We start from the raw sequence: 27104 nt of genomic DNA, 5'->3' as shown, positions 1-27104 counted from the left end.
GGAAACTGAGGCAGGGTAGGAGTGGGTCATAACAAAGCAGGTCACTGGCTGAAAATTCACCTCCTGCCTTCCAGTCTGAGTCTTTCTATTCCTTCTGCCTTCCTCTGTGCAATCTCTCTTTAACAGGGCCTAAGGAGCAGAGAAGTGAGTGATTTAACAGTGGCTATTTCTCTCTCAGTATCTATATGGTTCATTTTGAGGAGCTGGAATGAAAGGCTGCATCCAGCATTTCAGAGTTTGGCTTTTACAGGAGAAGTTCCTTTGACTTCAAGGGAGTTGCTGAAGATTTATGGACCACTGTAGCACCGATCTGCATATAGCCATACGTGTGGTGCATCTGGACAGCTGGTGTTAAATATTGGGGTTATGCTGCGTAACTAACTATTTCCATTCCTGCTTTTCAAATTTAACAGACACAAATAAACCAACGTCCTTCATTAAATCAACTTGAAAGCGATTATTAAAAACAACCAATAAGCCTGAATGCACTCCACCAAGGAGCAGACGTGCATGAGAGCTTGTGTATATAATTTGGACAATGCCGATGCTCGGATCATAAGCATTTTTATTGCAGAGAGTGCAATCTATCAACATGTCATTTGAGGCTTTTTATATTTGTCTTGGGTCAGGGCTGCCCCAGTTTTTAAACAGTGGCTCTGTCACTCAGCAGCTTGGCTGACACTTTGTTCTTCTGTTAATTCACGCGAGCCTCAATTAAACAAATTTCTAATTTGTGGGCTAGGAGTTAAGAAAATTCTCTTGTTCAGTAAATTAAGTCGGGAAGCCTGGAGTTTCAAAGTTGAGAAACAAAGCGCTGTCATATTTAGTTCCCTCGTGATCTTTCCTTCGTAGCTGCGTGGATTAAAATGTTTGCTGGCTGTTGAGATCTCCGGCAAGGAGCCAGATCGCAGTAGAAGAGATGTGCTGCTTGTGCTTCTTGCTGCAGCAATAATCATCTTAGCACAAGGCGTTGCTTAAATACAATTGTGCACCCTCGGCTCCATTTCAGCAGCACAGAAATCCAGAGCACGCCCAGCACAGTTGCTCTGGATTTGTACTGGCATAACGAAGAATAGCTGAGATGCTTTTCAAAAGGCTTCTGCGTTTCAAGGTATTTGGCCAAAGCTATGTGGCATGATTAGGATGCTAAAAGCACCCTTATTAAAGACTAATTAAGAGGCAGCATCGTTGATGTTGCCACTGCAGGGAAGTTGGTGTAAGAGCTTAGGGTGTACAATAGAATGGTTTCCTTTTTTAATACTTGATGTCTTAATAACTGTCTTCATGTATTACTGAAAAATATAACATGACCGCCCTAATCAACTGTTCACACTTTTTAAGTGGTATCAGCACTGTTAATTAACTCAAGTTTTAAGAAGTTGGGGAAGTTGAAAGCTGATGTGCTTTCATTCGGTGTGCCGCTAAGCTGATTTTCATTGATTTGTGCTTGTGAATTAATCAGCCATCCAAGCACTTAGTTATTCCATTTGCCTCTGCGCTCTCTTTGCTTGTAAATGATATCTTTGAAGTTTATTAAAAGAATGAGTCATGTTGTAGCTTCCTAAGAATTTTACCCCTCTGTAGTTATACATTTTTCATGCTGCTCAAATCATAATCTGTATAATGAACGTGGGGAAAATATTGCTATATGGAGCTGCGTCTATACAGCTGAACTTTGGAGATACATATCCTATTATTTGCGTGGCTGGCTGCTGTAATATAAGAATGTTTAAAGTCTTTTTCAGACTTTCAGAGCCGGGCTAAAAAATTGATGCACTTCCCTTTTTAACACTCCCCTGACTTGTCTGCGGTTGTGCACAGTCAACCTGTTTCCATGCTGGCTCTGAGTTATGGTGCATGGCTCTAATATCCTTTGCTTGGGCAGTTTAATAGAGGAGGTCCCTCATAAATTTACCAGTGAGAAAGTAATTGCTTCCAAAACTTGTACAGTTTCTAATTATCAGGAGTCTGTTTCTTTTGTAGCCCTATTTAAGCACTGTGTGGTTCACCTTGCTCTAATTTTAAGTGTTTGCAAAGGATCTGTCTCTGTTTATTGCTGAACATGACATGTTCAACTTTAATGTACGTGAATTATGTTTTGGGAGTGCAGTGTCAGCTGGGACCAGGTGCTGTAAATATAGCGTGGATGCAAATGCCACTTAAAAGAAGTAGAAGTGTTCTTCACAGAGGAAAAACATGAGAATGCATAACATAATAATCCATAAAATTGTGTGTGCTCTGTTTTAAAGACTGGTACTTGATGGGATTTTGTGATTGGAATAAAATAGCTCAGCCAAAGAGCAAAGGTGATGAAACCATCTACAGAGGTACAGAGGAGTTGGGCTTTTGTCTAGAAGAAAAGCTATTTCTTGTGTGAGTTTGCCCTTTTGGGTGGGGTGGGCTTGTGATTTGTGTTGTGATACCACAGGTTAAACCAGTTGCATGAGGCTTTAATTACTTTTATCTGGAAAGAAAGAAATAAGCAAAAATACATCTCAGCAAGCCACATACTGCTGGCTAATTTATGAGAATTTTACTAAATTAAAGATGGAGCAAAGCAGTAGTGAAATAAGATGTGATGGGTTAACCCTGGCTAAACACCAGGTGCCCACCAAAGCCGTTCTATCACTCCCCCATCCTCAGCTGGACAGGGGAGAGAAAATATAACAAAAGGCTTGCGGGTTGAGATAAGGACAGGAGAGATCATTCACTAATTACCGTCACGGGCAAAACAGACTCAGTTTGGGAAAATTAACTCAATTTATTACAAATCAACCAGAGCAAGGTAATGAGAAATAAAACGAAATCTCAGAACACATTCCCACCACCCCTCCCTTCTTCCCGGGCACAACTACACTCCTGGATTTCACCACCAAGCCCCCCCAGCGGCACAGGGGGACAGGGATGGGGTTTTTATGGTCATCACACGTTATTTTCTGCCGCTTCACCTCCTCAGGGCGAGGGCTGATCACACTCTTCCCCTGCTCCAGCGTGGGGTCCCACCCACGGGAGACAGTCCTCCACGAACTCCTCCAACGTGGGCCATTCCCATGGGCTGCAGTTCTTCACAAACTGCTCCAGCATGGGTCCATTCCATGGTGTGCAGTCCTTCAGGAGCACACTGCTCCAGCGTGGGTCCCCCACGGGGTCACAAGTCCTGCCAGAAAACCTGCTCCGTGGGCTCCTCTCTCCACAGATCCGCAGGTCCTGCCAGGAACCTGCTCTGGCGCAGGGTTCCCACGGGGTCACAGCCTCCTTCGGGAACCCACCTGCTCCGGCGTGGGGTCCTCCACGGGCTACAGGTGGAGATCTGCTCCACCGTGGACCTCCCTGGACTGCAGGGGGACAGCCTGCCTCACCAGGGTCTTCACCATGGGCTGCAGGGGAATCTTCACTCCGGCGCCTGGAGCATCTCCTCCCCCTCCTTCTGCACTGACCTTGGTGTCCGCAGGCTTGTTTCTCTTACATGTTCTCACTCCTCACTCCGGCGGCAGTTTCTCTCCGTCCCAACTTTTTTCCTTCTTAAAAATGTTATCACAGAGGCGTTACCACTATCACTGATTGGCTCGGCCTTGGCCCGCGGCGGGTCCGTCTCAGAGCCGGCTGGTATGGGCTCGCTCTCTCTCGAACACAGGGGAAGCTTCCAGCAGCTTCTTGCCACCCCTGAACTGCCCCCCCCCGCTACCAAAACCTTGCCAGACAAAACCAATACATAAGACTAAATCAGTAATTCAGGAGGTTCAAGTGATCAAATCTCCAAATTAAGAGCAACTGATCTCAAAATGATGAGGCTGAAGGTGGGTGGAGTGGGGTATAGGAGAACTTGAGGGGTTGCATTCACTGACCAGTGATTGTTGCAGGGCATGGAGGTGGCTGCTGCAGGGGCTGGGTATTGCAGTGACCCAGAGGACCTCAGCTTCTGTTGCAAGTAAATCACCCAAATGAGCAGTGCTTGTGTCTTGGCTTTGTGTAGGGCACAGCAGGAACACGTCCCACTCCAATGTGCCCTCCTTCAGTTCGTTTGCTGTATCAGGTGGTTGGGAAGGGAGCTGGAGCAAGAACCCACTATCTCTGCTGACTTAATACAATTAAACCTGAGATTAAGGTGTCTTTTGAACAATACCACTTCTAAATTAGTGACTAGTTTTGAGTGTACTTCCAGAAAATTATCAGAAAAGCTGTTTCCCCAAAGATCATGCTCCTGCCTGTTCACACTAGCGAGCTGCAGAGCTTTGCAGACCGATGTGTGGTGGGCAACTTCTCTGTGCTCTGCCTAAGAGATGCTCATAGTGCTCATCACATCAGCCTGCATGTGCTGGGTACTTCCCACCCCATGGACTTTTTTTTTCTTTTTTTTTTTGGGTGCAGGTACAACATGCCAGCACTGCATGACCTTTACTTTTGCCAAGTCAGGAGAGATCAGGAGTGATGGGGGCTTTGGAGGTGCATGAGCGATGCTGCTGGCCTTTCTGCTGGCAGACAGCAACAGGTGGGAGATCCACAATCAGTGCAAATCAATCTTATAAAAAATCCCTCAATGTTTCCTGTGGACGTTTGCTCTGGGGCAATTACTTCAGCTCTCAGCATTTCACAAAGCAGCATGGACTCTTTGTGGAGTGGTAGGATTATAGAAATTCCTCAATCGTTCAGGTGGCCTTTGACCAAAACGACACAAGCTGCTTTTTAATGTCATCGAGTCAGTTCTACTCATCAGTAAGCAATAAGAATTTCTCTACAGCACCGTCTCGAGCCTGGATTTTCACCATACCTCTATGTGTGCAGGAGGCGCATGCAGAGATGGACTTTTTTCCAAACCATTCTCAATATTTATTGAATTAATTTAAGCAAAAGATAGTAAGAGTAAGATGAGCTGGAAGGAATTTTTACAAATGTCTTTATATTTTTGGGTGTTTGCTTGTGTATTCAGTCCTGAAAAATAATCTGTGTGTTTACTGACTGTGTTTGCATTGGCTTTACTGTGCTGATGTTATTTTTGTAGCTAGCTCATGGCCGTCGATATCCAGGGAGGATATTGAGCAGTTTGGACAAGTGCCCCTGGTCTCTATTTTTCTTTTTTAATTTATTTTTATTTTAAACAACAGTCTGGAGCACTGAGTACCTGGCAGTCACTGTAGCTGTCTTTCCTGTAGGTGAGGTCTGGGGGGAAAAACAGTAAGGAACAGGCCTAATATCTTCCTTAAAATTCTACCACCACCACCCCACCCCCAGCAGGCACTTGTTGAGCAGCCTGCAGACCTCCATCCAAACAGAGCTGCTGATACCAAGCCAGGGAATTAAAGAATAATCTTGGAAACTGGTGACTTGTGTTTCTTCAGCTAGACAGAGGAGTTTGAGCGGAGTTCTCCATCTGGTTTCTGGAAGCACTTGGCCACATGAGGCTTTGCATTCATCCTTTCATCCTGGTGTTGAGGGTCTTGGTGGAGCCTTGAATCGCTGGAGGTAGCAGCAGAGCCAGTAGCAAACCAGCTCTCATGGTCTGTGCTGTGGTTGCCTTGAAACAGTGAGCTCATTGCTGAGCGACTGGGGTACTTCTGCCTCCCAAGGAGTGAATGAACAACAAAGAGCAGCACGTTCCTCTAGCCTTGAAGTTTTCTTATGGTTTTGAAAGTCTTGTCCTAACTGGAAGTTGGAGGAGCAGTGCTGCCATGGAGAGGAGCAGACCAGAGACAAAGCAGGCTGGATTAGGAAGATGAGGTTTCAGGAGTGCCATGGTGCTGTCCAGGGCAGCCATCATTCCTCCCTGATGGCCTCCCCCATGTCCCCGTGCAAAACTTTGTCTCACTTTTTTCCAGGCTGTAAAATGAGAGTAAGAGTATGTCCCTCCCAGAGGTGTTGACTTGTTGGCTTCATTAAGGATCATTAGGTGCTTGGCTACTGCAGAAAATCAGCTTAGTTGAGCAAAGGGGCAGAAGGAAAGCCCTGGTTTTTTCTGGGGGAACTCTGTTTTTGCCCCCAGTGAAGAAGCTTTCATCCCCATGGAGTTTCTTCCAGTTTAGCAAAGGTCTTAGAGAAGGGAGTGGGTGATACGGCACTGGACTGTGCAAATTCACCATTTCTTCACCTTTAAAGCCCAATTCCATCCCTCTGGTTTGAACCCAAAATTAGCACTTGTCTTCGGAAGACCTCAAGGTTCACAGGCATCCTCTGCTTTGTTCTACTTTTGCACTATTTAATTTGTTTTAGTGTTTTTGCTCTTTGTGCTCTCAAGAATCATACACGTAGTGCATGCACAGAAGAGAAGGATGGTTTGCACTCTTGCAGATATTCCACACACACACACACACACCCCTTTTCTTTGGAAGGAAAGGCATTTAAAAGAAATCTGCTGTTTCTCTGGGCTCAAGCTGCTGCTACTCTGCTAGCATCTGCATCTACACCTTTGTCCTAATGAGCCATATCTCTGTCTGGGCACCGCTGCCTGGTGGGACTCTGCCCAGCCCATCTGTGCATGGATGCATAATGCTTTACGAATGCCCATTTCTTACACCAAAACTGGGATTATCTTGATTTTTTCTATAAAATGACTAGTGGTTGGGAAGAATCTTGAGATCGCAAGATCAAAACAATCAGGTGAACACAACTGAGTGTTTTACTCAAAATCTCCAATGTAGGTATTCATAGAGCCCCAGGTTGTGGTTACCTGGATCTCATTGCATGGGCACCACTGGGAAGAGAGAAAATGGGTTTCAGAGTGCAGGGAGTGTCTTTTCATCTTGATTGCCAAAATGGTCTTGATCTGGGGCAGTTACAGCAATTGTCTACATCTAAAATAGGCAAGTTTAATTCTCTTGTAATTAAATTGAGCAGCTGGAAGCAGGGAGAGCCAGCACTGTACAGCTGGGGGAGCTTCCCTGGGCACAATTAGGGAGGAAGGCTTTATAAGGGGCTGGAACGAGATTTGCATGGATACTAGAGGACAGTGGTAGAAACCACAGCCTTGGCTTGGAAGGGGAGAGGTCCTTACCTCTGTGGCACATAGGACAGTTATCTCTAGAAGTGTCACACTGACTTGTTGCACTGGTTGTTTGCGAGACTTTCTTCCAGGCATGTTGTATTTCAAAACCAAATGACCTTCTCGAAGTGACCTTGGTAGCTGAGGAGCATGAGTGTCCATCATTTGAATGCTTTTAAAGCTACTTTCTAGGATAAAGACTAGCCTGTGTTTTACTGCTGGGGAAGCTTGGGCACACAGCGGTTTGGTGATGTGCCACTGAGAGAGAGACTGATTTCTGATGCCACGTCCAAATTTGTTACCTTTCCATAAGATACGGTGTGAAGCGGGGACAAACCAGACTGTTTTCAGGGTTTGCTGCAGCTGATGTGCTGGCACTGCCCTGAACTTGTGAAGGGTTAAGATGAAAGTGACAGTTTCCATGTTTCTTCTCAGGGCGTGACCTACTGTGGTGAAAGCTCAGCCAGCAACCTCACCATGGCCAACGTCCCCTGGCACGAGGAGGTGGTGCGCTTCGTCCAGGAGCTGGCAGACCTCGTCCCCGATTATGAAATCGCATGCGAGCACGAACACTCAAACTGTCTCCTGATAGCTCACAAAAAGGTGAGACTGCTAGAGTGTAATACCAAGCACTGTATCTTCTCATTGGAAGTGTTGCACAATTAACCTTGTTCCAACACATTTTCTCTCTAGAGTTAGCTGGATACTTTTGGAGGGGGGGTGGGGCCATGAAATGCATAGCATGTATTCCAGAGAGGGCTGTGGAATAGTTACTGAAGCTACTGCAGGTTCCAGCCAGTTGTGATAACTCACAGCAGTACCGTGGCAATCCAGGGAAGAAGCGTTTAATGGCTCTAGGAGGAGTACGGTGCGATATGTTGTGTGCTTTCTCACACTCTGCGTTTTGAGAAAGGCAAGAACAAATCTTGTTGATGTGGGTCTGCTGGTTTGTCTTGTTTCTGTTTTGTCATGATGGTTTTCAGTGGTATATACAGCTCAGTAAGGAAGCTCCATCAGAATAGGTTAGGGCTGTTTTTCCTCTCTTGGATCTTTGTGATACCTACCAGAATTGTAGACCTCCTTCATTTCATCCAGAGTAGAAAATAATATATTTTTCTTCCTTTGGAGAAATAATTTTTGTAAAAGACATATGTGAATGTTAACAGAAAATGCTTTCCTTTTAAGACTGGAGCTGCCTTTCTGCAAAACTGTTTTGCAGGGCAGATGAAGCAGCTAGAACAATTATACGTGTTCTCCATCCTAATGATGGAGAAGAGGTAGAGGTGCTGCTTTCTGACACCAGTCCAGCATCCCTTATGCTACTGGAGTACTTTCACAGGCCAAGCATGTCTTAGCAGCCTGTATGTGTATAAAATGGTTTGTTTGAAACTTGGGTCCCTTCATAAATAGCATGAACATGATTTGAAATAAAAGTGAAATGCCAAAAAAATAAAGTCATTTAAAGGATGCAGGATATAGAATCATTTAGGTTGGAAAAGACCTTCAAGATCATCGAGTCCAACCATCAACCATGCCCACTAAGCCATGTCCTGAAGTACCCTGTCCACTCGCTTTTTTAATATCTCCAGGGATGGTGACTCAACCGCTTCCCTGGGCAGCCCATTCCAATGTTTGACAACCCTTTTGTAAAAAATTTTTTCCTAATATCTAACCTAAATCTTCCTTGCCTCAACTTGAGGCCATTTCCTCTTGTCCTATCTCCAGCCACCTGACAGAAGAGACCAGCACCCACCTCACTACAGCCCCCCTTCAGGCAGTTGTAGAGAGCGATAAGGTCTCCCCTCAGCATCCTCTTTTCTAGACTAAAACAACCACAGTTCCCTCAGCCGGTCCTCATAAGACTTGTGCTCCAGGCCCCTCACCAACTTGGTTGCCCTTCTCTGAACATACTCCAGCACCTCCATGTCTTTCTTGTAGTGAGGGGCCCAAAACTGAGCACAGTACTCGACGTGCGGCCTCGATATGAAAGATATCAAGTACAATTTGGCTTTCTGAGCTCCAGAAATGCTTGACAGAAAGATGGTAAAAATGTATAATAATGTGCTAGCTAGGCAACTGATGGAGCAGCTACTTATGCTAATTATGATTTTACTCGTTGTATATTCTTCAGTTGTTTGCTGAAGTCACAGATGCTCTTGCATCCCTTGCTTAAATGGAAGCTGCTTTTAGTGAGTGGTTGTGTAGGGCTTTCCATGCGAGGTTATCCACAGTATCAAAGGAAATAACTGGTTAAAATCACCACTTGCAAAAGATCCAAATTATTTTAAAGTAGTGTTTTAAAAGGATTAGAGTCTCATTGTTGAAAACAGCACAGTTATAGAACTGTTCCTTGCTTTTGCGATGTGCTGTTTTATGGGAACAGCTGTAAAGAAACAGAGAAAAATGGGATACATGGCATTATTTTTGTTTTAACCCACCTTAAAGTTGCTTTATTTACAGTCTCAGTCTTGGTTGTTGCCACTGGTAACGGTGTGTGAGCAAATCCTTGAATGAAAAATATTCTTTTCTGTTCTAAGGTGAAGGGCCCAGAGAAAGAAAGGAAACAGATTGCCACCTAACTTATTGATGCATAATGTAAGTAACACCATTAGTAACAAGAATAGATTGATACTGGCCCAGGAGGAATTCAACAGCTGCTTTGCTTTCTAAAGCCGTTAGAAGAGGGCGTCTTTTGGAAACAATCTATACTCAGTACTAAAAGAACTAATAAAAAATAAATTTATTTCTATTATGATTAATTCTGAATTTCAGGCTCCAGTGGAGAATAAAATTTGTCAGTGTATATTATTTCAAGAAAACCTCTACTCTGGGAACAATCAAACTGTAGTGAGTAATTGCAAAATCAAAGGTATCTTTAAAAAGTTACGGAGTTGCAGGAAGATGGTAATAAAAATCATTAGGAAATGTGATTTATTTCACTGTGTCCTGCTAGGTCTGAGTTTTGAGGTGTTCAAACAATGCTCACATTAATAATCTTAAATGCCAATATTGTAATACCAACCTGTATGAAAGACTCTGGAAATGTCAGAGAAATAATGCATCTTGCTTGTAGCCTCTGCTCCTTGATTTATGGCGAATCATTGATTGGCGCCTGCTTACTTGATGAATAATAGTTTAGGATTTAGGCTCTTAAGGCCGGGGATTTAGGTAGAAAAAGGGATTTTAGGTAGAGGAAATTGCAGTTTGTATGTCTGGTATTATTTTCTTAGGAAATCAAGAGGCAATACAGAGATAGGATCTGTTGCATTTCAGGGGTACCTCAGTGTCTTAAAAATCTTGGCCTTTTAGGTCTTCCCCCCCCACACACACATACCCCCCTTTGTTTTTTTTCCTGCTGACCAGAATCTCGTTGCTGGTGTCTGAGTGTCTTTTTGCAGTTACAGGTGAGGCGCTTGTAAAAGCCTTCAGGACTCAATAGGTCTCGGGAAGTGAGATGTATCCCACTTAACCTCGGAGAGCTTTGAATATGGCACTCCTGCACTATCCAAGGACAGCTTAAGTCTCATAAACTTAAGCCTTACAGCAAAATGTTTGTTTCCCAGTTAGCCCTCACGGAGCCCTAAAAAAATAACACAGAGACCACCTGCACTCTGCTCACAGTGACCTGAAAAACCATTAGTTACTGGTATTTCCACTATTTGGGGGCCAACTGGGTATCAGCTGCTTAAGCCTGAAGGACTAGCAAAGACAACCAGGGTTGAGTGCAGCCCTCCCTTGGCTTGGTCTGGGCTCCCACGGGTGGAAGAGCTCTTCTTCCCTGTCTTTTCTGCATCCTTCTTCCAGCTTTTCACTCCCCCCTACGTGCTGGTTTCCATCTCTCCTTGAGAGGTGCCTGGTGTGTTTTGGCTCCATCTTCTTTGATTCTTTTCTTTAGCACTAGTGCTAAATTCTTGAGTAATTACATTTGCTTTTTAGCAAATCCTATAAACACCATGGTACAAAAAAAATCTAATTTATTACAGCGCTTTTGAACTAATTGGCTGAGATATTGAGACAGCAGCAACTTTATAATTTAACAGTTAATTCAAGTAACCTTTTCCAGAGAGAGACCTTAGGCAGCTGCTTTGCCTGGGTTGTAACAAGAAACGTATCCTTGAGACTACCATAACAAGTGCCTAAGAAGGGGGAATGTGCTGCAGCTGTCTTGCAGAAAAGATTTTTTTTTTTGAATGAAAGTTAGCATCTTGGCAATTTCTAGAATAAAACCCTCTGCTCCACCTTGTCAAATTTGCTTTATGCCTGTATTTACCACCCGCTCCATTGTGTTGAAATACTTGCCTGCTAATTATGTCCTATTATGTTAATTTAAATATCTACCTTGCTTTTGCAAGCGGGTTGTTTTCCAGCCACGTTCTCCCTGTTGCTTTACAGCTGCGAGTTTCTCGTTAGTGCAGTTTGTATCATGTGCTGCTGCTCAGTCTGGTCCTTAGATCTGCTAGTAGGTGTGAGCATCCCTGCCTCTTTCCTGTGATGCTGGGATTGATTTCTGTGTCAATTAGCCATGCATGGCACAGGGAATAGTCCTGAAATCCTGTCCCTTTTTGCTCTCTTTGGAGGTCTCAGTTAACAGGGTGAAAGGAATGGCTGGTGAGCTCAGAAGACTGGCTGTCGTCGTCCATTTTTGCCTTAATAAATGGATATGCCTGACTTCCACAAGCAGATCCGAGTCCATACCCTGGATCCAGATGTTCCCTCATGGTGCAGATGCAGTCCTGTGCCCCGGACCTCCCTTGGCTCACCAGTTGGATTATTTCCCTGGTGGACGTGGTCAGGGTTAGCATTGCATTCTCCAGCATGGCAGGGTGAGCCTGCCATCCACAAAATAATGCAAGGCAGGTGCTTTTAGGAAGGTCCCTGTAATCATTTCATTCCCCATAACCAAAATGCAGTGCTGAGGGTACACAGGGTACCTCCAAGGCAGGTGTTGTGGGTAGTTTCAACTGAAATGAGTTGGGGGGAGATAGTAGCCTGGCCAAAGGTGCTCATTACTCTCCATCAACTGAGAAATCTTCCCAGCAAAGAGGGAATCGGCCTTTTCCTTCCCACTGGATTTTCCAGCACCGCCCATGTCTGTACCGTGGGGGGCTCAGATGGGAAGTGAAGGCTTCACGTGTGTCCTGGCTGTACTTGCAGAAGGCTCGAGAGGTTGGGTGAAAGGCTCTGAAGTTGCTCCATGCTGAGCATTTCATCTATATTTAGGGAGGAAAAGGAAGCACTTAACTACCAGCTGCAGATCAACTAAACAAGGGTTATATTAGAGAAAAATAGTCCATCACATTTTGTTTCCTTCCTGCCTTGCAAATTATTTGAAGAGTGTAAGCTGTCCTTGCAATCCAGCATCCCAGATCCAAAATTTAGATCACGTTCTCTGCCTGCTCACCCATCAGTTACCCCATACCTGTGACAGCATTACAGTGAAAGGGAAAAAACAAACTTGAGTTGCTGCTTCCTGTCAGAAGGTCACCAAATGGGTGCAACATCCCGGTGTGTGCAGCAGATGCAGGGGATGGGGTTCCTCCCCAGCTGAAGACAAGGTACCTCAGTAGCCAAAGAACAGCCTTAGTGCAGGCGTGAGTATGAAATGTTATGTTTCCAGAAGGTTTTTTCTTTCCGTTGTCTCCTTCCAAATAGGAAGGTGGCTCTGCTGTGCTTGATCTGTTAGTTATTAAAAGAAGATCACAGTTGTGCTAAAGTAATCCGGTTTTCATCCATCAGAATTAAAACTGTCTGGATGTAGCGCTGGTTTAATTGGCAGATGAGATGTTCTGCTCTGCAGCGAGTAGGGATTAAGAGAAAAAAAATCTGCAATAATGAATCTTTTCTTTAGAATAACTCACACAAGATTAGATGTAATAAATAGAAGCTAACGAGTTGCAGAGCAATGGTCCCACGGTGTAGGGCCATGCAGCACTGGCGAGGGATGGTGCCCACCCAGCAGTGCACAGGTCGGGTCAGCGATGCTTTCGTGTCACCTTTTTGTTTCACTCTCTTGGAAAACACAATAGCAAGTCCCATTTCCAGGCATTCTAGTTGCCAGTATTGGAAGGCGTTTCATCTACTTTAACATGTCTGATTGCTAATAAGCACTTAAGTCACTGAATGTATAACTACAAGGCTACATTTTGTTTCCATCTGAAATTTATGCTGTTAACTGTTCATAGATACTGTCTGCAATGTTGCTGAGGGGTTTAAAGCTCAGTTGTTCCTGGGGCTTGGTGTCACTGTGCAGATTTTCATTTAGCTCCATGGACATGGGATGTAGTTTGACTTTTGCCTCTGCATGCCTGGTGCCCTGTTGGATTGGTTATTACCTTCTATTGCATGCATTTGTAATTTAATAATCAGCTTAATCTTAATTTCTTCCCCCTAAAGCCTGAGGTTACAACTGGTAATTAAAAAGAAAAGTTTTTTAGCTCTTTAAGAAGCAATTTGACCCTGTTAAGATTAATTTATCTACAATATTTTTTCTTCTTTTCCTGAGTGACTCCAATTCAGTCACTCCCACTGTTGAACAAAGGGAGCCTTAAATGATGGTGAGCCTTAATTAGGTGAGAAACTGTGTGTAATAATTCACTGAATTATTTGTTTGACTTGGAGAGCTTTGTACTGGCAGGTGACAAAAATAGTCATAGCAGTTGTGTAATGTAAGTGCTTTGCACTCCCATTATATATGATCTGTTTAATAATAGCCTGTGTGAAAATGTAAAAGCTGTTTTGTTTATTGCACTGATGGGCTGTCTTCAAATTTAAATTAAGGAGCTCAGGATTGGAGCCATCAAGATCACTTTTCCAGCTGCCTTTTTGATGTTGGCCCAGAGAAGTGACTGATGGTGGAGAACACAATAGAAAACCAGTAACTGAAAGCTGCTGCATTGCAAATCTGGAGTGGTAGCTAATTCCCAAGTAACACATTTGACATGCCGTTACTCTCTACTCAGACATCTCCTGTTTCAGGTACCAGCTGTTTTAAATGCTTCTAAGCCAAGCGACCTGGGGAGGTGAAGTGAGCAGGAAGATGTGATTTTTTTTTTTTTATTATTTTTTTTTACTTTTTATTTTTCATAAAGGCTGACCGGTGAGTCAGCCATGGTGAGAGCGGGATGAACCTGCCCATCCTGGCTTCACACACAGCCTTGGTGGCTGTGGTATTTAAATTCCTGGAGCCTGCAAGAGCCCTGCTGCACTATCGAGACAGTTCATGAGACTACTGTCTGTCCATTATAGAAAATCCAGATGTGTACATTACCCCACCAAATGTGTGGATGTGGTTCACAGAGCAATTCTCTGCAAGCTTTGTGCTGTTTCTTTAGGACCGATATGCTGCAGCAGACCTGGGTTCTGTAAATGTCCCCTGGTCTTTTTGGTGACAATGAAAACGTAAGAGGAAATAAAAGGGATGATGGGTGTTAACTCCTGCCCTGCCATATGGCCAGTGTGGCCAGCGTAAGAAGTAGATGGGATGGACTTTTTCTGTTTATTCAAATATTCACATATGTCACTGCAGATTGATGAAACTTGCAGTGTTTTGATGCTGCTGAGTTCTTCCAGCTGCTGCCAGGGGCTCTAAGGAGAGGAGCATTTCTACTGTGGGGTTTTTTTTCCTCAAAATACTCTTAATATAAGCGCTGTAGTGTGCCTGTGCAGGACGAGGGGTCCTCAGTGACCCCGTGGGCTGTGAGCTCACCTGACCTGAGATACACAGTCTGCACAGCTGGCAGGAGACTGCATGGATACTTGAAAACAAGTTTTTGAGTTTCAGGACCATAGATATGTAAGCATGGAATTAAAAATAAATCTGCTTAAGACCTGTGTGCAAAGCCACACTCCATCTCTCCAGAACAATGCTTTTCCTTAATAGCAAAAGAATATATTTAAGCTCAGCAAAGAAAGTATTTCAAGGAAAGCCAATGAAAAAGAGACTGAGGATATCCTGACTGCTGCTGCAAAGATAATTCAAAGATAAGTTTTCTTCTCAGGAAAGAATATAAATGGAGTGTAGTACTGTTTGGGGTTTTTTTAAGTCCCTCTGTGTGTTTAAATGCTCAGGCAGTGCAGGGACTGTAATGTTTGCAGGTTCTGAATGCATTACTTCCCTTAAAAAAGTCTTTGCACACAAAATTATTTTGTTGTTCTTTTGGGGTTTTGGTTTTAGGGAATTTCTTTGTGGGGTTTGGGGGGGCGGGGGTTGGTTTTTTTAAAAGCAACTTCCTGCCTGCAACACTGAATGCATCTTGCAGCCCTGGGTCTCCAATGCCACAGGCAGCAGCGTTGCCGTTGGCACTTGGGAGTTGGTTTGCGGGTGGCAGCCAGGAAGGGGCTGTGCAGACGATGCTGCATCCAGCCGCTCCGTGGGGAGAGGAGACAGGGAGTGAGGCACCCCGGCAGCACAGAGCCCCTGCATGAGCTGTCAGCTTTTGTTGTTAGGCTGGGATTTTAACACTCGGGCAGGGAGAAGGCTTAATAATTTCTGACTGTCTAAGAGCAGAACTGGCAGTTGGGTTTAATTTGTTTTTTGGGATGGGACATAAAAGTGTGGACTAGGAAGCATCGGACCTGCTGGCCTGATAAAAGCTGAGTTGCTGAGACTTGCTTTTGCAAAATGCTCCTTTAAAGTCTCATGCTATGTGCAAACCAAAATAAGTGTCTACTGAAACATTTGCAAAGCCAGGTCTTAAAATGCTGGAAATCATAACTAGAAAAGCCATCAGAGGAGCAGTGGGCTCTCCTTGCCTTCATGTCTGATGCTACCCCAGTTAATGTGCCTCCCTGCAACTGAAGCACCTGCTGTTTTTTCCTGCTTACCCCGATTGATTTGTGTGTGTGTGGTCTTTAAAACTACACATAAAACTGCTGTATCTAACCCTGTGCATCTGTCTGGGGAAGAATCCATTTGTTGGACTACTAAATCTGTGTGTCCTCAAGTAATTAAAGAGTAGCTGTTGCAAGACCCAAAGCTCGGCTTTATCTTTCCAGTCTTCCCTCTGCTCTTCAGGGATGCTGCGTTGCAACACAGCTCATCAGAGAAAGATTTCCCATGAGTCTTCTCCCCACTGGGGACGGACTCTGTCCTTCCAACCCAGGGTTTGCTCTGTGAGGATAAGGTCTGCAAGGAGCCGCAGCAGGCTTTGACCCACTGCTCTGCTTTATTCTCTTGTGTGGTTCATAGTATTTAGTCCTTTCCTGAAATTTTTTAATTTTTTTTTTTTTAGAGAAAGACCAGAATGAATGGATGAAGAGGAGCCTCCTCTTTTCAGTGTGTTTTTCTGTGAAGAAAATATAACATTATCATTGTTAGGACAAACTAACTGATTTTTGGCTGACTTCCATTTTTCAGTGTTAGCGTTTCATGTGTCACCATCTCTGCCTCTCTTCTCTATTTTATCCCTTCATATAAACCCTGTGTTTATTTCTTGGCAAATATGCATGTCTGGAGGAATGTAGTAAATTGTACTACTATATTGTCCTCAATATATGCATACATTTTTACACCCCCAAAATTGCTTATGCAAATATGTTGATAAGAAAAGAAATATGTAGTGTAGCTCTTCTCCACAGCTTCTGTGGCAAGAAGCTTCTCTCTCTGCAGCCAGAGTAGCTGTAAACCTACTACAGAAGATAATTTAAAGAAATTTCCTGTTCATATCCACTCTTGGGAGTTATAAGAGAAAAGGGAGATGTTAGCCATGCTCTCTTGATGCTCCCAGGTAACGTGGCTCTCTGTTTCAGTCCTGGCTCCTGATCGTCTTTGCAGTATATATATTAGTTTTGCTATAGACTGTTTGAGGGACTGGCCATGTCCATGGACAAAACAACCCCAGCCAGGTAGCCCCATCCTCTTGCACCATTGTCCTGTGGCTCCCCTGGGTCCAGCCATGCCATTCCTGGCAGAGGTATGCAACTCCTTGACACGCATCCCCAGTGGTGTCCAGCATCATGCCTAGATCTGCTTTTCTGGGGTTAAAGGTCATTATGAGTTTCCCCTCATTTCCTTTGCCTCTCATTTTCCCAACATTAATGCCAACTTGGGCCAGTACTCCTTGCCCTGGCTGTACAATCTGCAGAAATCAGGCAGGTTTTGCATTGCTGTGCACTGGTGCCAGGTGTGTAGGAAGCAATTGGTGGTGGGACCATGGGACTGGAGCTTGGGGACCAGAGCTGGGGGACCCCGGGAGCACAAGCTCCGAGGGGAAGGTGTGCGCTGGCTCCCATGTCATCTTGCTGGTCGAGCAAAGGCCTCAGGGAGGAGAGTGAGTTTGCCTTTCCAGACAACACAGCCTGGCTTCGGAGCCAACTGAAGGAGCTTTATTACTTTTTTTTTTTTATGATGCTAGCTTAAAAAAAACCATGAGGGAAGAGTTTCAGCCATTTGTCTTTTGTCGATATATTTATCACTTTAAAAGACTTAACCAGGTAGTGAAAAATTCAATAAAAAACCTGACCGCATTAGTCTGAACTAACACCGATGTTTAGCATTGGCTCACCTGTTATATGGATGTTGTGAAACTGTTTTGAGTCTTAAATCTTTTGTTATCTATGGAATAATCACAAAATTGTTAAAATCCAATCTGTAAATCTTGTAGGCAATTGAGGCTGTTCTCCACCACCCCATATTTGTCTGTTTTTTATTCCTCAGCAGAAGTAATTGCTTTCCGTGACAAATTTAAAGGATTGCTCCCATTTCTTCATGTTTTATAGCCGTGCTATTGCAGCACTAAAAATACTTAATATTATTTAATCTGCTTTTGTAATGAATCCCAGGCAGCCTTCATATAGTTGTTCTAGTGGGAATGTTATTGTCACCTTAGTCTGCAGCAAGCGGCTCCCAGCCTTAATAGCTCTGTTGTGTCAGGAGCTGCATGTTCAGATGGAGTCAAAATTAAATAGCTTAAAATCTCACTTTGGTGACATAGCCAAAGTTCAGGATGCAGAGCAATGCACGTGGTTTATGCAGGCCTGGAGCGTTTTATCCCTCAGGGGAGCAGTTTTATCCCCAGGATGGTAGTGCTTTATGCTAAGGGGAGTGAGCAATGAGGAGAGGAGAGGGGAGAGGGCAGAGGTCCCTTCCTGCCACTCACCAACCCACCTCGTAGCATCCCACCTTGCTCAGGAGCACAGCCCAAAAGCCGGCGGGTCTGCGCACGCTGCCTTCGGGCCAGCTGCGTCCTTGCTTGCTCCACTGCACGCTTCCTCCGGTGGCCTCTGAAAGCTTTGCTGCCCAACTCTGAGTGATGGGGACTTTTGGGGACTGGTGTTGGGAGATCTTCAGTTTTATTTCCTTCTGCCACTAGCCTCATCAAAGGTCACTAACTCCATGGAACAGCAGCTGATGTGGTGAGATACAGCCATAGCATGATATGGGGGTGGGGGCAATAGTTTGCCTCTAAAAAGAGAGAAACTATCTGAGTGTCCCAGAAAGCCACATCAAACTCTTATCCTTGTATGAGACCGCTTCTGCCCTTGGCTGGGCAGTGACAGTGTTATACTGATATGGAAGCTGCTGTGGATGGTGAAAGCACCAGTACTGATGCCAGCCCATTCATAGGATGGTGGTTTTTTACCTACCCATTGCCAATTAAACTGACTGTGAGTGCGGCTGCATCACCATTGACTGCCTTGACACAGCAATGGTCTGAGTGGGGCTTCTTCTAGAAATAGTCTAGAAATAGTTCTCAATATCTCCTACAGGTAATAGTATGCTGTTTTCATGCAGTTTCTAGCTTTGCGATTCTGTAAAGGCAAATATCTACACCAGTGTTTGGGTCGGGGTTGGTGGCTGTAGTCCATACCCTCATTTTAGCTGGTCTGGGTGACACCAGTATATCCTGTGGCTTTGGAGCTCTTGCTGAGCCACTCTCGACCACAGGGTTAACGGCTTGTTGCAAGCTCCCTCTTCCATCCTGACATTAGAGCATCCCTGTTGATTTTCAAAACGGGCTTTACCAAGTTACCTATTCAGTTGAGTTCAAGTCATTTCAGCTTTTTTGTTCTTTGTGCTAGGTTTCTCTTAGTTGGCCTTAAGGCTATCTAGGGACCCATCTGATGTGTTAGGAGAGCTGCATACCTATATCCATTGTTCGAACAAGCTCAAGAGCTCATGTGCTAAACAAGTCTCCCGTGTGTCATGTGTGTTAAAGGGTTTGCTGGATCCTGTAGGTTGGGGTTTTTTTCCCCCTTAATTTGTATGAGAATTTGCTGAGTGTTAGTGAATCAAATTTGGGGGGAGCAGGGAGTCTTATGCATGGTGTGAACTTGTCACCTAGCACCTCCACACACATTGGGAGGGAAGCCTGGATCCTGTTTGGGACCTGCTGCTTTACAGGTGATACGTTGTCTCCTCGCTATTGCTTTACTTGGAGATGTGCTCACTGGAAAGGACGTGTCGCCTTGGTGAAACATGGCCTCCATCTTAGTGTACGAAGAGTGAGCACTGGGCAAGTTTATTTACGGTGAGACTTGTTCACTGCTGTTATGACTCTGCAGTCTCACATCTCCGCTCTGTGCGGAGGATGACTCCTGCAAGAATTCGCTGTAATTAAGCAGGCAGCAATAGATTAGTGCTAGGAATGTTTGATTGCAGAATTTTGTGTGTCAGCAGTTTTTCCAACCAAAAAAGCTTTTAGCTCTTGGGCAGAAAGTCAAGTGCCATTTTAAATGCATAGCCATCAGGTTTTTGGAAAAAAAAAAAAAAGGGAGTCAGTCTGGTTTGCCTCCTTTGGGTTTTTTTTGTGGGTGGGTTTTTTTTTTTTTTGATGAAGTGCATAATAAGCTCTTAGTTCAGATAAATCCTAATTGAGGATTCAGTCAAGGCTGTTGCTAAATTAGCAGAGCAGGTCTGCTAAACAAATGCAGCTTCAGCTTGTCAAAATAAGCAATTCTTAAAATTCTCACATGGAAGGAGGATTCGTGTCATTAAACCTTTTTATCTTCCCCCGTTCCCAAACACGGCCCTCTTGTTCCTTTCAAGAATCACCCAAATCCATCCCAATCACCACAGCACATGGCTTTGATGTTGTTCCCATACCATTTTGCCAGGCTGTGGCTGCCCTGGAGTCGGTGTCACATGCTCTGAACAGGGGCTTTGGTTGACCTTGGAAAGGTCCCTTCATCAAGGGGTACCTGGGCATTGCTCTCCAATTTACACATTTCCTCCTGCACTCTTCCAGTTCCCCAAACCAAGGTCTTTCAGGTATAAGTGACACCTGGGAAGTGCAGACATGCCTGGAAGAGATTTGGGATGTACTGTGGAAGTGTTCCTCCTGACAAAGTGGGGCTGAAGTGGTGATAGGATCTGGTACTTTGAAGGGTCTGGCAAAGCACCCAACAGTCAAACCCTCATGGAGATTATCTGCTGGTAGACAGCACTAAATGACTACAGCTGTAAGAAAAACAAGCCATCCTGTATCTGTGTGTGTTGTCAAACTCCATGGATGAAATATGGCTCAGCAACGGTAAGTTTTGGGTATTTGTTCACCTGAATTTCTTTTTTTCTATTAAAGCAGTTACTCTACATTAGCTTCTGGACATCTTTACCCTGAACCTTAATGTGGCTATAAAATTAAAAAACACTACAGCTGGGTAACCAATTTAATATGCATTCAGCTTATCTTAGCATAAATGTGGTATTTGGTACTCCTCGTTGCTCCCTGGCTCAGCAACGTGTTTCTTTTCCTTCCAGTTCAAGATCAATGGCGAGTGGTGGACATGGATCAACTATGACCGCTTTCAGGAGCTGGTGCGAGAGCATGAGAGGAGCAGCGGGTCCAAGACTTTCACAGCAGCCGATTATGCAGCAAGAACTCCTCGCTGGGCACTGTTTGGGTCCAGAGAAAGGGGATTCAATCCCTTGGAAGTAAGATACCAGCGGAAGAACAAAGCGAGAGACATCTCTGGGTGCTGAGTTTAGGTTGGGGCTCGCCTAAATCTAGGCTGGCAGGCTGCTGAGTTTTGATCTCCATTTCTAGTCTAACACCAATTTTTTGAATCTATTCACCTAGATTTTTCTGATGTTTTGTATTGAGAAGGAGGGTAAAGCCTTCATTTAACCCTTTCCTCCTCTTCTTAGGGCTTCTTGGGTGAAAATATTTATAATGCTCTCCAGCTCAAGATAAATCACAAATGGTGCATGCTAGCAATTTATCGTCTCTGGCAGCATGATGAGAGAGGCAGTGGCTGTGGTCTCCATAGCAGACAGTGTTTGGAGTTGGATGTGGAGGAGTAGCATTCATTTGAATTCTGGTGCCCTGCTGCGAGGAGAGCCTGGCACGTGCTGGCACACAACTCAGCAGCAAAACATTCTGCATCCATAAGTGCCAAAGGGATTTCAACGCCACAAGCTGGTTGGATCTGTGCAGGTGGGACTGCAGATGGATCTGGATCTAAAAGCCTGAGCCCTGCTGGAAGTATCATTGTACAGACAGTAACAACGATTTATGTATTTTAAACACTGGTGCCAATTCCTATAAAGACGCTGTCCCATCCCCAAGAAGCTGAAGCTTGGGAATGGTGTAAGTAACAGCACCCCTATTAATATCATCTGGTATATGCAACTTCTAGTATCTCTCCAAATATCTTCCAGCTTCATGGGTTTGGCAATGAATGTTTTCCGAGTATAGTTTTATCCCACTCCCCCAGCAGCTCAAAACAACATACATTATTCTTCAAAGTCCTGTTAGGCTCCCGCTGTGTGTGTCCAGTGCCCTGCTGATGGTGAGGATGTGCTGTGGGGAGCCAGTAGGCTTGGGTATCAGTGGATGGCTTCCTTTGCTCCACCCAGGCAAGTCAACAGTGGTGCTGCTGCTTTGGCTGGAGGCGGTAATCCAATGTAAATCAAAACTGAATCTGGTTGAGATCTCTTGTGTCAAGAAACCAACTCTTTTAGTTTGGAGAGGTGCCATCTAGGTACGACACCCAGTGATGTGTCCCTGGGTGTTGCTCTCGGAGACCCTGGGCTATGCCTGGCACTCTGTTTGGATGTACCGCAGTCTGGCTGGAAAACTGCATTTAAATGAGAGGAGGGTGGGTTGTTTTCTGTTGGGGAAAATCCCCACTTTCTCATGCCAACGACCTTTCCCTTTCTGTTTATTTAACAACATCTGTGTTGGCTGCAGTCCCCAATGACTTGCAAAGGATCAGTCTGCAAACACCCGGGACAGACCCCTGATGTCTGGCTGTGCCTTCAGTTGCCGAATGGCTGAACTAGGCTACAATGCTACCGCTTCCCGGCTAGCCTTCCATGCATCTGCTGATGGCTTCCACACTTTGGCAGCCCCCAAGGCACGGGGCAGCGCTGGCCACTCTCCTCCCTCTTCCCTCCATGTTCCCAGCCAGCCTTTTGGGGTGAATGGGCTGCAGTGTTGGAGGGCAGTGGGGCTCCTCAGTTTCCTCCATCTGCTGCATTGTGGCTTGACCTGCTCCAGCTCAAGCTATTCAGCAGAGGAGCCCAATTGAACCAGCTGCAGAAATAGCTTTAATTTAGACCCAGAGGTGTCAGCTGGTGGAGAGAAGAAAACTCAATCATGCTCAAGTAGTTTTGTTTTCCTGTTGGAACTCCAGGAGCACAGATCAGAGGTGTTCACAGTGCTCCCACCTTAAAGGTGAGGTCCATAAGCCTGTGATTCCCAGCACCTACAGCGCTGTAGATGGTGAGCATTCCTGAGATTGTGATTTTATTTCTTTTTAAAAGAACCTATTTCTTAAGCTGTAAAAAGTGTTTTTAAAGAAGAAAGAAAATAAAGTCATTTTCCCTAGAGCACCTTTGGTGTGTCACTGCTGTACAAGACTTTGTAAGAGGGGATGCTAAAGGTATTTTAAGGAGATAGAAAGCACAAATGTTGCAGAGTATCTTCTCTCTTAATAGCATGTGGAGTGGAAGGGAGGGCATCTGTGTGTCCATGGATGATGGAGAGGGTGTGGCTGATGGGAGGCTGCTCTAATGGGTCAGTCACCCAGCTCCCCTCCCCAAAGTGCTGAGTGGAGGTTGGAAGTGGTGAGAAGTTACCATGCCTTCTTAGGCCAATGCCAAGCAGGACACAGGTGGCACCAGCAAGCCCTGGGGAGGGACAGGACATTTTCAAGTCATCTGGCCATCTTCCTACAACAGAAACCTGGCACGGTAACGTTACTGCTTTGTGTGTATTGCATCACCAAAGTCCAACTGTAGGACTCTCAACCCCAAGGTGTCCACACTGCGGGATTGCATCTGGCTGGAGGCTGAGCTGAGTGTACCAAGTATCCCAGCCAGGCTGGTGAGACCCTGTGCCTAGGCCTCATGTGTCATGGCCCATCTCAAAAGCTGTGGTTGGGATGAGTCAGGCCATGGTCATGGTGAGATCTGATCTGGGCTGCTAGTGCTGCTTCCTAGCTAAGATGTCTCCATGTGCTTCATCCTTTACAGCCCATTCGTGGGAGCTGGCGAGTACCCAGCTCAGCTGGGAGGGCTCCTGTTTGTTGCCTTCTTCCACCAGAAAATGTTTTTTTATGTTCTTAGTGATACTTTTTGTTGTTCAGTTGAATGGTGGAGGAAAGACATGGATTCATTAAGGGCATTGAAAGCTCAGGGTGAGGATCTTCTTGTGTTTGGTTCAGCAGTGGGCACCTGTCTTCAACCAAGGTCTCCAAAATGACTTTTTTCTTCCTTTCCTGACCATATTTTCAAAAGAAGGATTTGTTTTCCTTAAGTACCTGGCTAGAGAAAGGATGCTCTCCTTTCCCCTTGTGGTGAAGGATTTGTTGTGTTCCCACCATGGCTTCACCAGGGGCAGTCCCATCCTCTGCTCAGTTGCTCCCCTGTTCTCTCAGTCATGTTTGACACCATTTAACTCCCATCTGGGCTTTGGGGTGAAGGCTAGCAGCAGAGGAAAGCCCAGGTGCTACATGCTAAAAGATTTGAAGCTGTTAATGGGGAAAAAAATACAGTTACTAGTGACACCTGTTCTCTGACTCCTGTTTCTGATGGGAGGGATGTTGTGTGGAAGAGGTGACTTCTCAGAAATTCCCAGTGTTGGACCACATTTTAGTTAAAAACTGTTGCGTTCTGGGCTTATTTTGCAGAACTAATGCAGTTGCAGGAAAAATATCGGGGGTGAGATGCAGCTACGTGAACACAGATGTTTAGTAGGTGGAGAGACCTCCAGCCACCAGTTCTGCTCAGCAAAACTCTTGGAAGATCTGGCTCATGTCTGCCAGCTCTGGCAGTCGTCCCACGGCATCTCCCAAACCACCAGATGTGTGTTTAGGTAGTGCTCTTCCCTGTTTCCTGATCAGCTGTGGGATTACTGTCATCCTTGTTCCTCTGTGTGACCTCTTGTAAATGTAGAGGATGGGGGCACCTTCCTGCAGCCAAGTCCTGGGGAAGGGAAGTTCTTCATGCTATAAGAAATAAAGGTCTGCAAGTGTTTCACTGCCTCCTCATTACCAACCTCCTGTGGGTCAGGTTAACTGAGGTCATTAGCTGCTCAGGCAAGACATGAGGCATTTTTGTGGGACTCTCTTGTTAACCCTGGAGCATCAATTGCTTGTGGGTGCAGCTGGAGTTTTGGGCTGGCGTGTTTGGTGTCCACCATAACCCACCATATTCCCCCTCGATTCCCCTCTGCACCTATTCTTCTTTCCTGGGCCAGACACCTCCATCCTGCACCCACCTCCCTGAGGGACAAAGCAGCCATAAATCACCAGTGTTCACCCCAGTCCCTTGCTCAGCCATGGTGAGCCCTGGTAGCAGCCGGTGCTGCCCTGGGAGATGTGGCCCCCATGCTGGAGGAGCCCTGGGGCTGCTACCTTCAACGGCTGCCATGGTGATTAGCACTTCATGTAAAATGCTCCATAAAAACCCTGACAGTGCCTTTGCTTAGAAATCCTAGGGGAGCCCTAAAGAAAACTTTGTCTGTGTGTTTTCTCTGTGCTGTGGCACTAGCACTATTTCTTCTCCCAGCCCACCTTGGGATGTACAAATTGCTGCTGAACCCATTACACAGTGCTTCTCCATGGACCATTTGGCTCAGTTGAAATAATCTGTTGGTGCTGTAAGAGGCCTCTCCCTGATCCTCCCTGTGTCCCCATGGTCCCTCCATCCTTCTCCCTGATCCTCCCTGTGCCCCCATGCTCCCTCCATACTAATCCCTGATCCCCCCACTGTACTCCAGGGCTCTGGGGCAAGTCTGTCATGAGTGGGTGCTGGTGGCTGGTTTGCAGCCCTGAAAATGGGGCTGACGGGGCCACCACCACTGGGACTTGGTGGAGAGGACAGTGGAGAGGGACAAGGTGGGTGACCTGCACTGAGGCCACTGCTGTGGCATCCCCATGGGGATTGGTAGCTGAGATGTCTTAGAAAAATCATGCTTTCCCCTGCTTGGCAGCTAGAGGGAAAACACAACCCCTGAATACCAGGCGGGATGGTAACCAGGGCTGCATTCTGCCTGCTTGTCCCTCCTGGGGTCCATCTGACATCTAGAAGCTGCTCCGAGAGCAATTTGGGCAGGATTCACTTCTGCAATTACACTTGAATTGCCTTGTGCTTAAAGCAAATCTTTCAGCGCATGTATCCAAAAGCAATCCTCTTACACAAGTAGCTTTCAATTGTACAACTTAATACTAATCACTATCTATAGCTATTTCGGGGCCATCCTAAATTGAAGACCCAGCCAGCCAGCATGGGTTGCTGCTGTAGCTCCAGCTGTCTGCAGGCAGTCTCATGGATTGTGCTCTGGGTGTGCTGGGGCCAGGGAGCTTTGCTTCTGCTGGGAGGGGTTTTCTACCTGCTCTCCAACAGCAGCATTTCATGCCTCACCTGAAATTGCTTCTTCTAGATTTGAAATAGATTGCTACTCACCGGGATGCTCATGCAGGCTGGAGGTTGTGATTTTTTCACAGGGAAACTTTAATGATATGGGATGCACTCTGAAAAAAATCATCTTTTATTAAATGAGGTCTTTTCTATTCTGCCAGAGATTGCTAAAAGATCATGGTCCAGGAAAACCTCTCCGAAGTCATGATTTCAGGATCAGCCCATGCTCTTGCGATGGTGATGCTCTGTCGGTCTAAATGTATTTAACTGGGTAATGCCTGCCTATTTTCTATAGGTTTCAATCTGGACCAGAGCCACCCTCCAGCAGCACATGCCTATGCTGCTGCTGGGGTGCAGGAGGAGTCTCCATCCTCCTCGCTGCCCCCAGGACCCTCCCAAAGGACTGATCTCCCTCTGTTTTGGGAAGTTTTGCCCAAAGCCCGGTCACAATGTGCGTCCTGGGCACTGTGCCCAGCAAAGAGGAACCTGTTGCTTCAATAGCCAACCTGGAGGCTCAGGGGGTTCTGTCCTAAAGGCAAACTGGGCAAAAATTATTTTAATAATTCAAAGCCAGGGACCATCTGAGGAGCCCTGTGCCCCGGCTCCTCCACCTGGTCCAGCTTGTCCTTCCGTGGCACAGGCTGGCGTCCCTCCTCGCCACGCTGCGGGCTCTGTCCGGCTGCGCTGCTGTTGTGCCCTGACTCACGGGGTGAGTCATTCGGGATGGGGGTTGTGTTTCATTTTTGAATGAGGATAAATGTATTTGTTTCCAAAAATCTCCAGCAGGAAAACATCCCTCAAACAGAGAATTGTCATCCATGAGCTTTGTCTTCATCTAGCTCTGCTCCTAAATCATTTATTATGTTAGAGCCACTATTGTGCCTCAAGGGTAAAGGTAGAAGTTATCTGAATTAATTGAAGGAAGGGCATCTTTTTTATTTCATCAACTGCAAACTAAGCCAGGAGTTGGCAAAGGCTGTGGGCCCCGCGGGAGGGGACCCGACCCAGCAGCGAGAACATGTGCTGCTCTAGCATCTCGCTGTGATGAAGGGGAGGCAATTAATCTCGGGGAAATTTCAAAGGAAGCCCTTGCTTTTCTGGAGCTGAGCTTTCCCAGAGGTGGGAGCTCACTGGTTTGTTCCCCTCCTCCTCAGCTCCGTCTCTGTCTCTTCCCCTCCCCGGCCAAGCGAGATCAACAAGCAGCCACTCGCTGCAGCAGGGGTGGAGGTGCCAGGAGCTCCTGGGTCTCATTTCCAGCAGTGATGGGGCATTTAGGAGGAGGCAGGGAACCCACACCAGGCATCACCTGGCTCCTTCAGCCAGTCCGAA

At 45.7% G+C, this 27104-nt stretch overlaps 1 protein-coding gene across 2 annotated transcripts in view; it reads left to right on the top strand.

Moving 5' to 3' along the window:
* Window positions 1–22745, top strand: part of LOC126039943 (S-adenosyl-L-methionine-dependent tRNA 4-demethylwyosine synthase TYW1-like) — a 112025-nt gene extending 89280 nt beyond the window's left edge. For both annotated transcript variants that reach the window (XM_049803787.1, XM_049803788.1), the window contains exons 15-16: window positions 7409–7576; window positions 20670–22745. In XM_049803787.1, the coding sequence (XP_049659744.1) occupies window positions 7409–7576; window positions 20670–20891 (390 nt within the window). In that variant the 3' untranslated portion in view covers window positions 20892–22745. The remainder of the gene's footprint in view (window positions 1–7408; window positions 7577–20669) is intronic.
* The last annotated feature ends 4359 nt before the right edge of the window (window positions 22746–27104 follow it).

This window comes from Accipiter gentilis, chromosome 6, assembly GCF_929443795.1.
Source record: "Accipiter gentilis chromosome 6, bAccGen1.1, whole genome shotgun sequence".
Lineage (NCBI taxonomy): Eukaryota > Metazoa > Chordata > Aves > Accipitriformes > Accipitridae > Astur > Astur gentilis.
The sequence above is the reverse complement of the archived record's forward strand: the minus strand, read 5'-3'. Positions and strand labels throughout refer to the sequence as shown.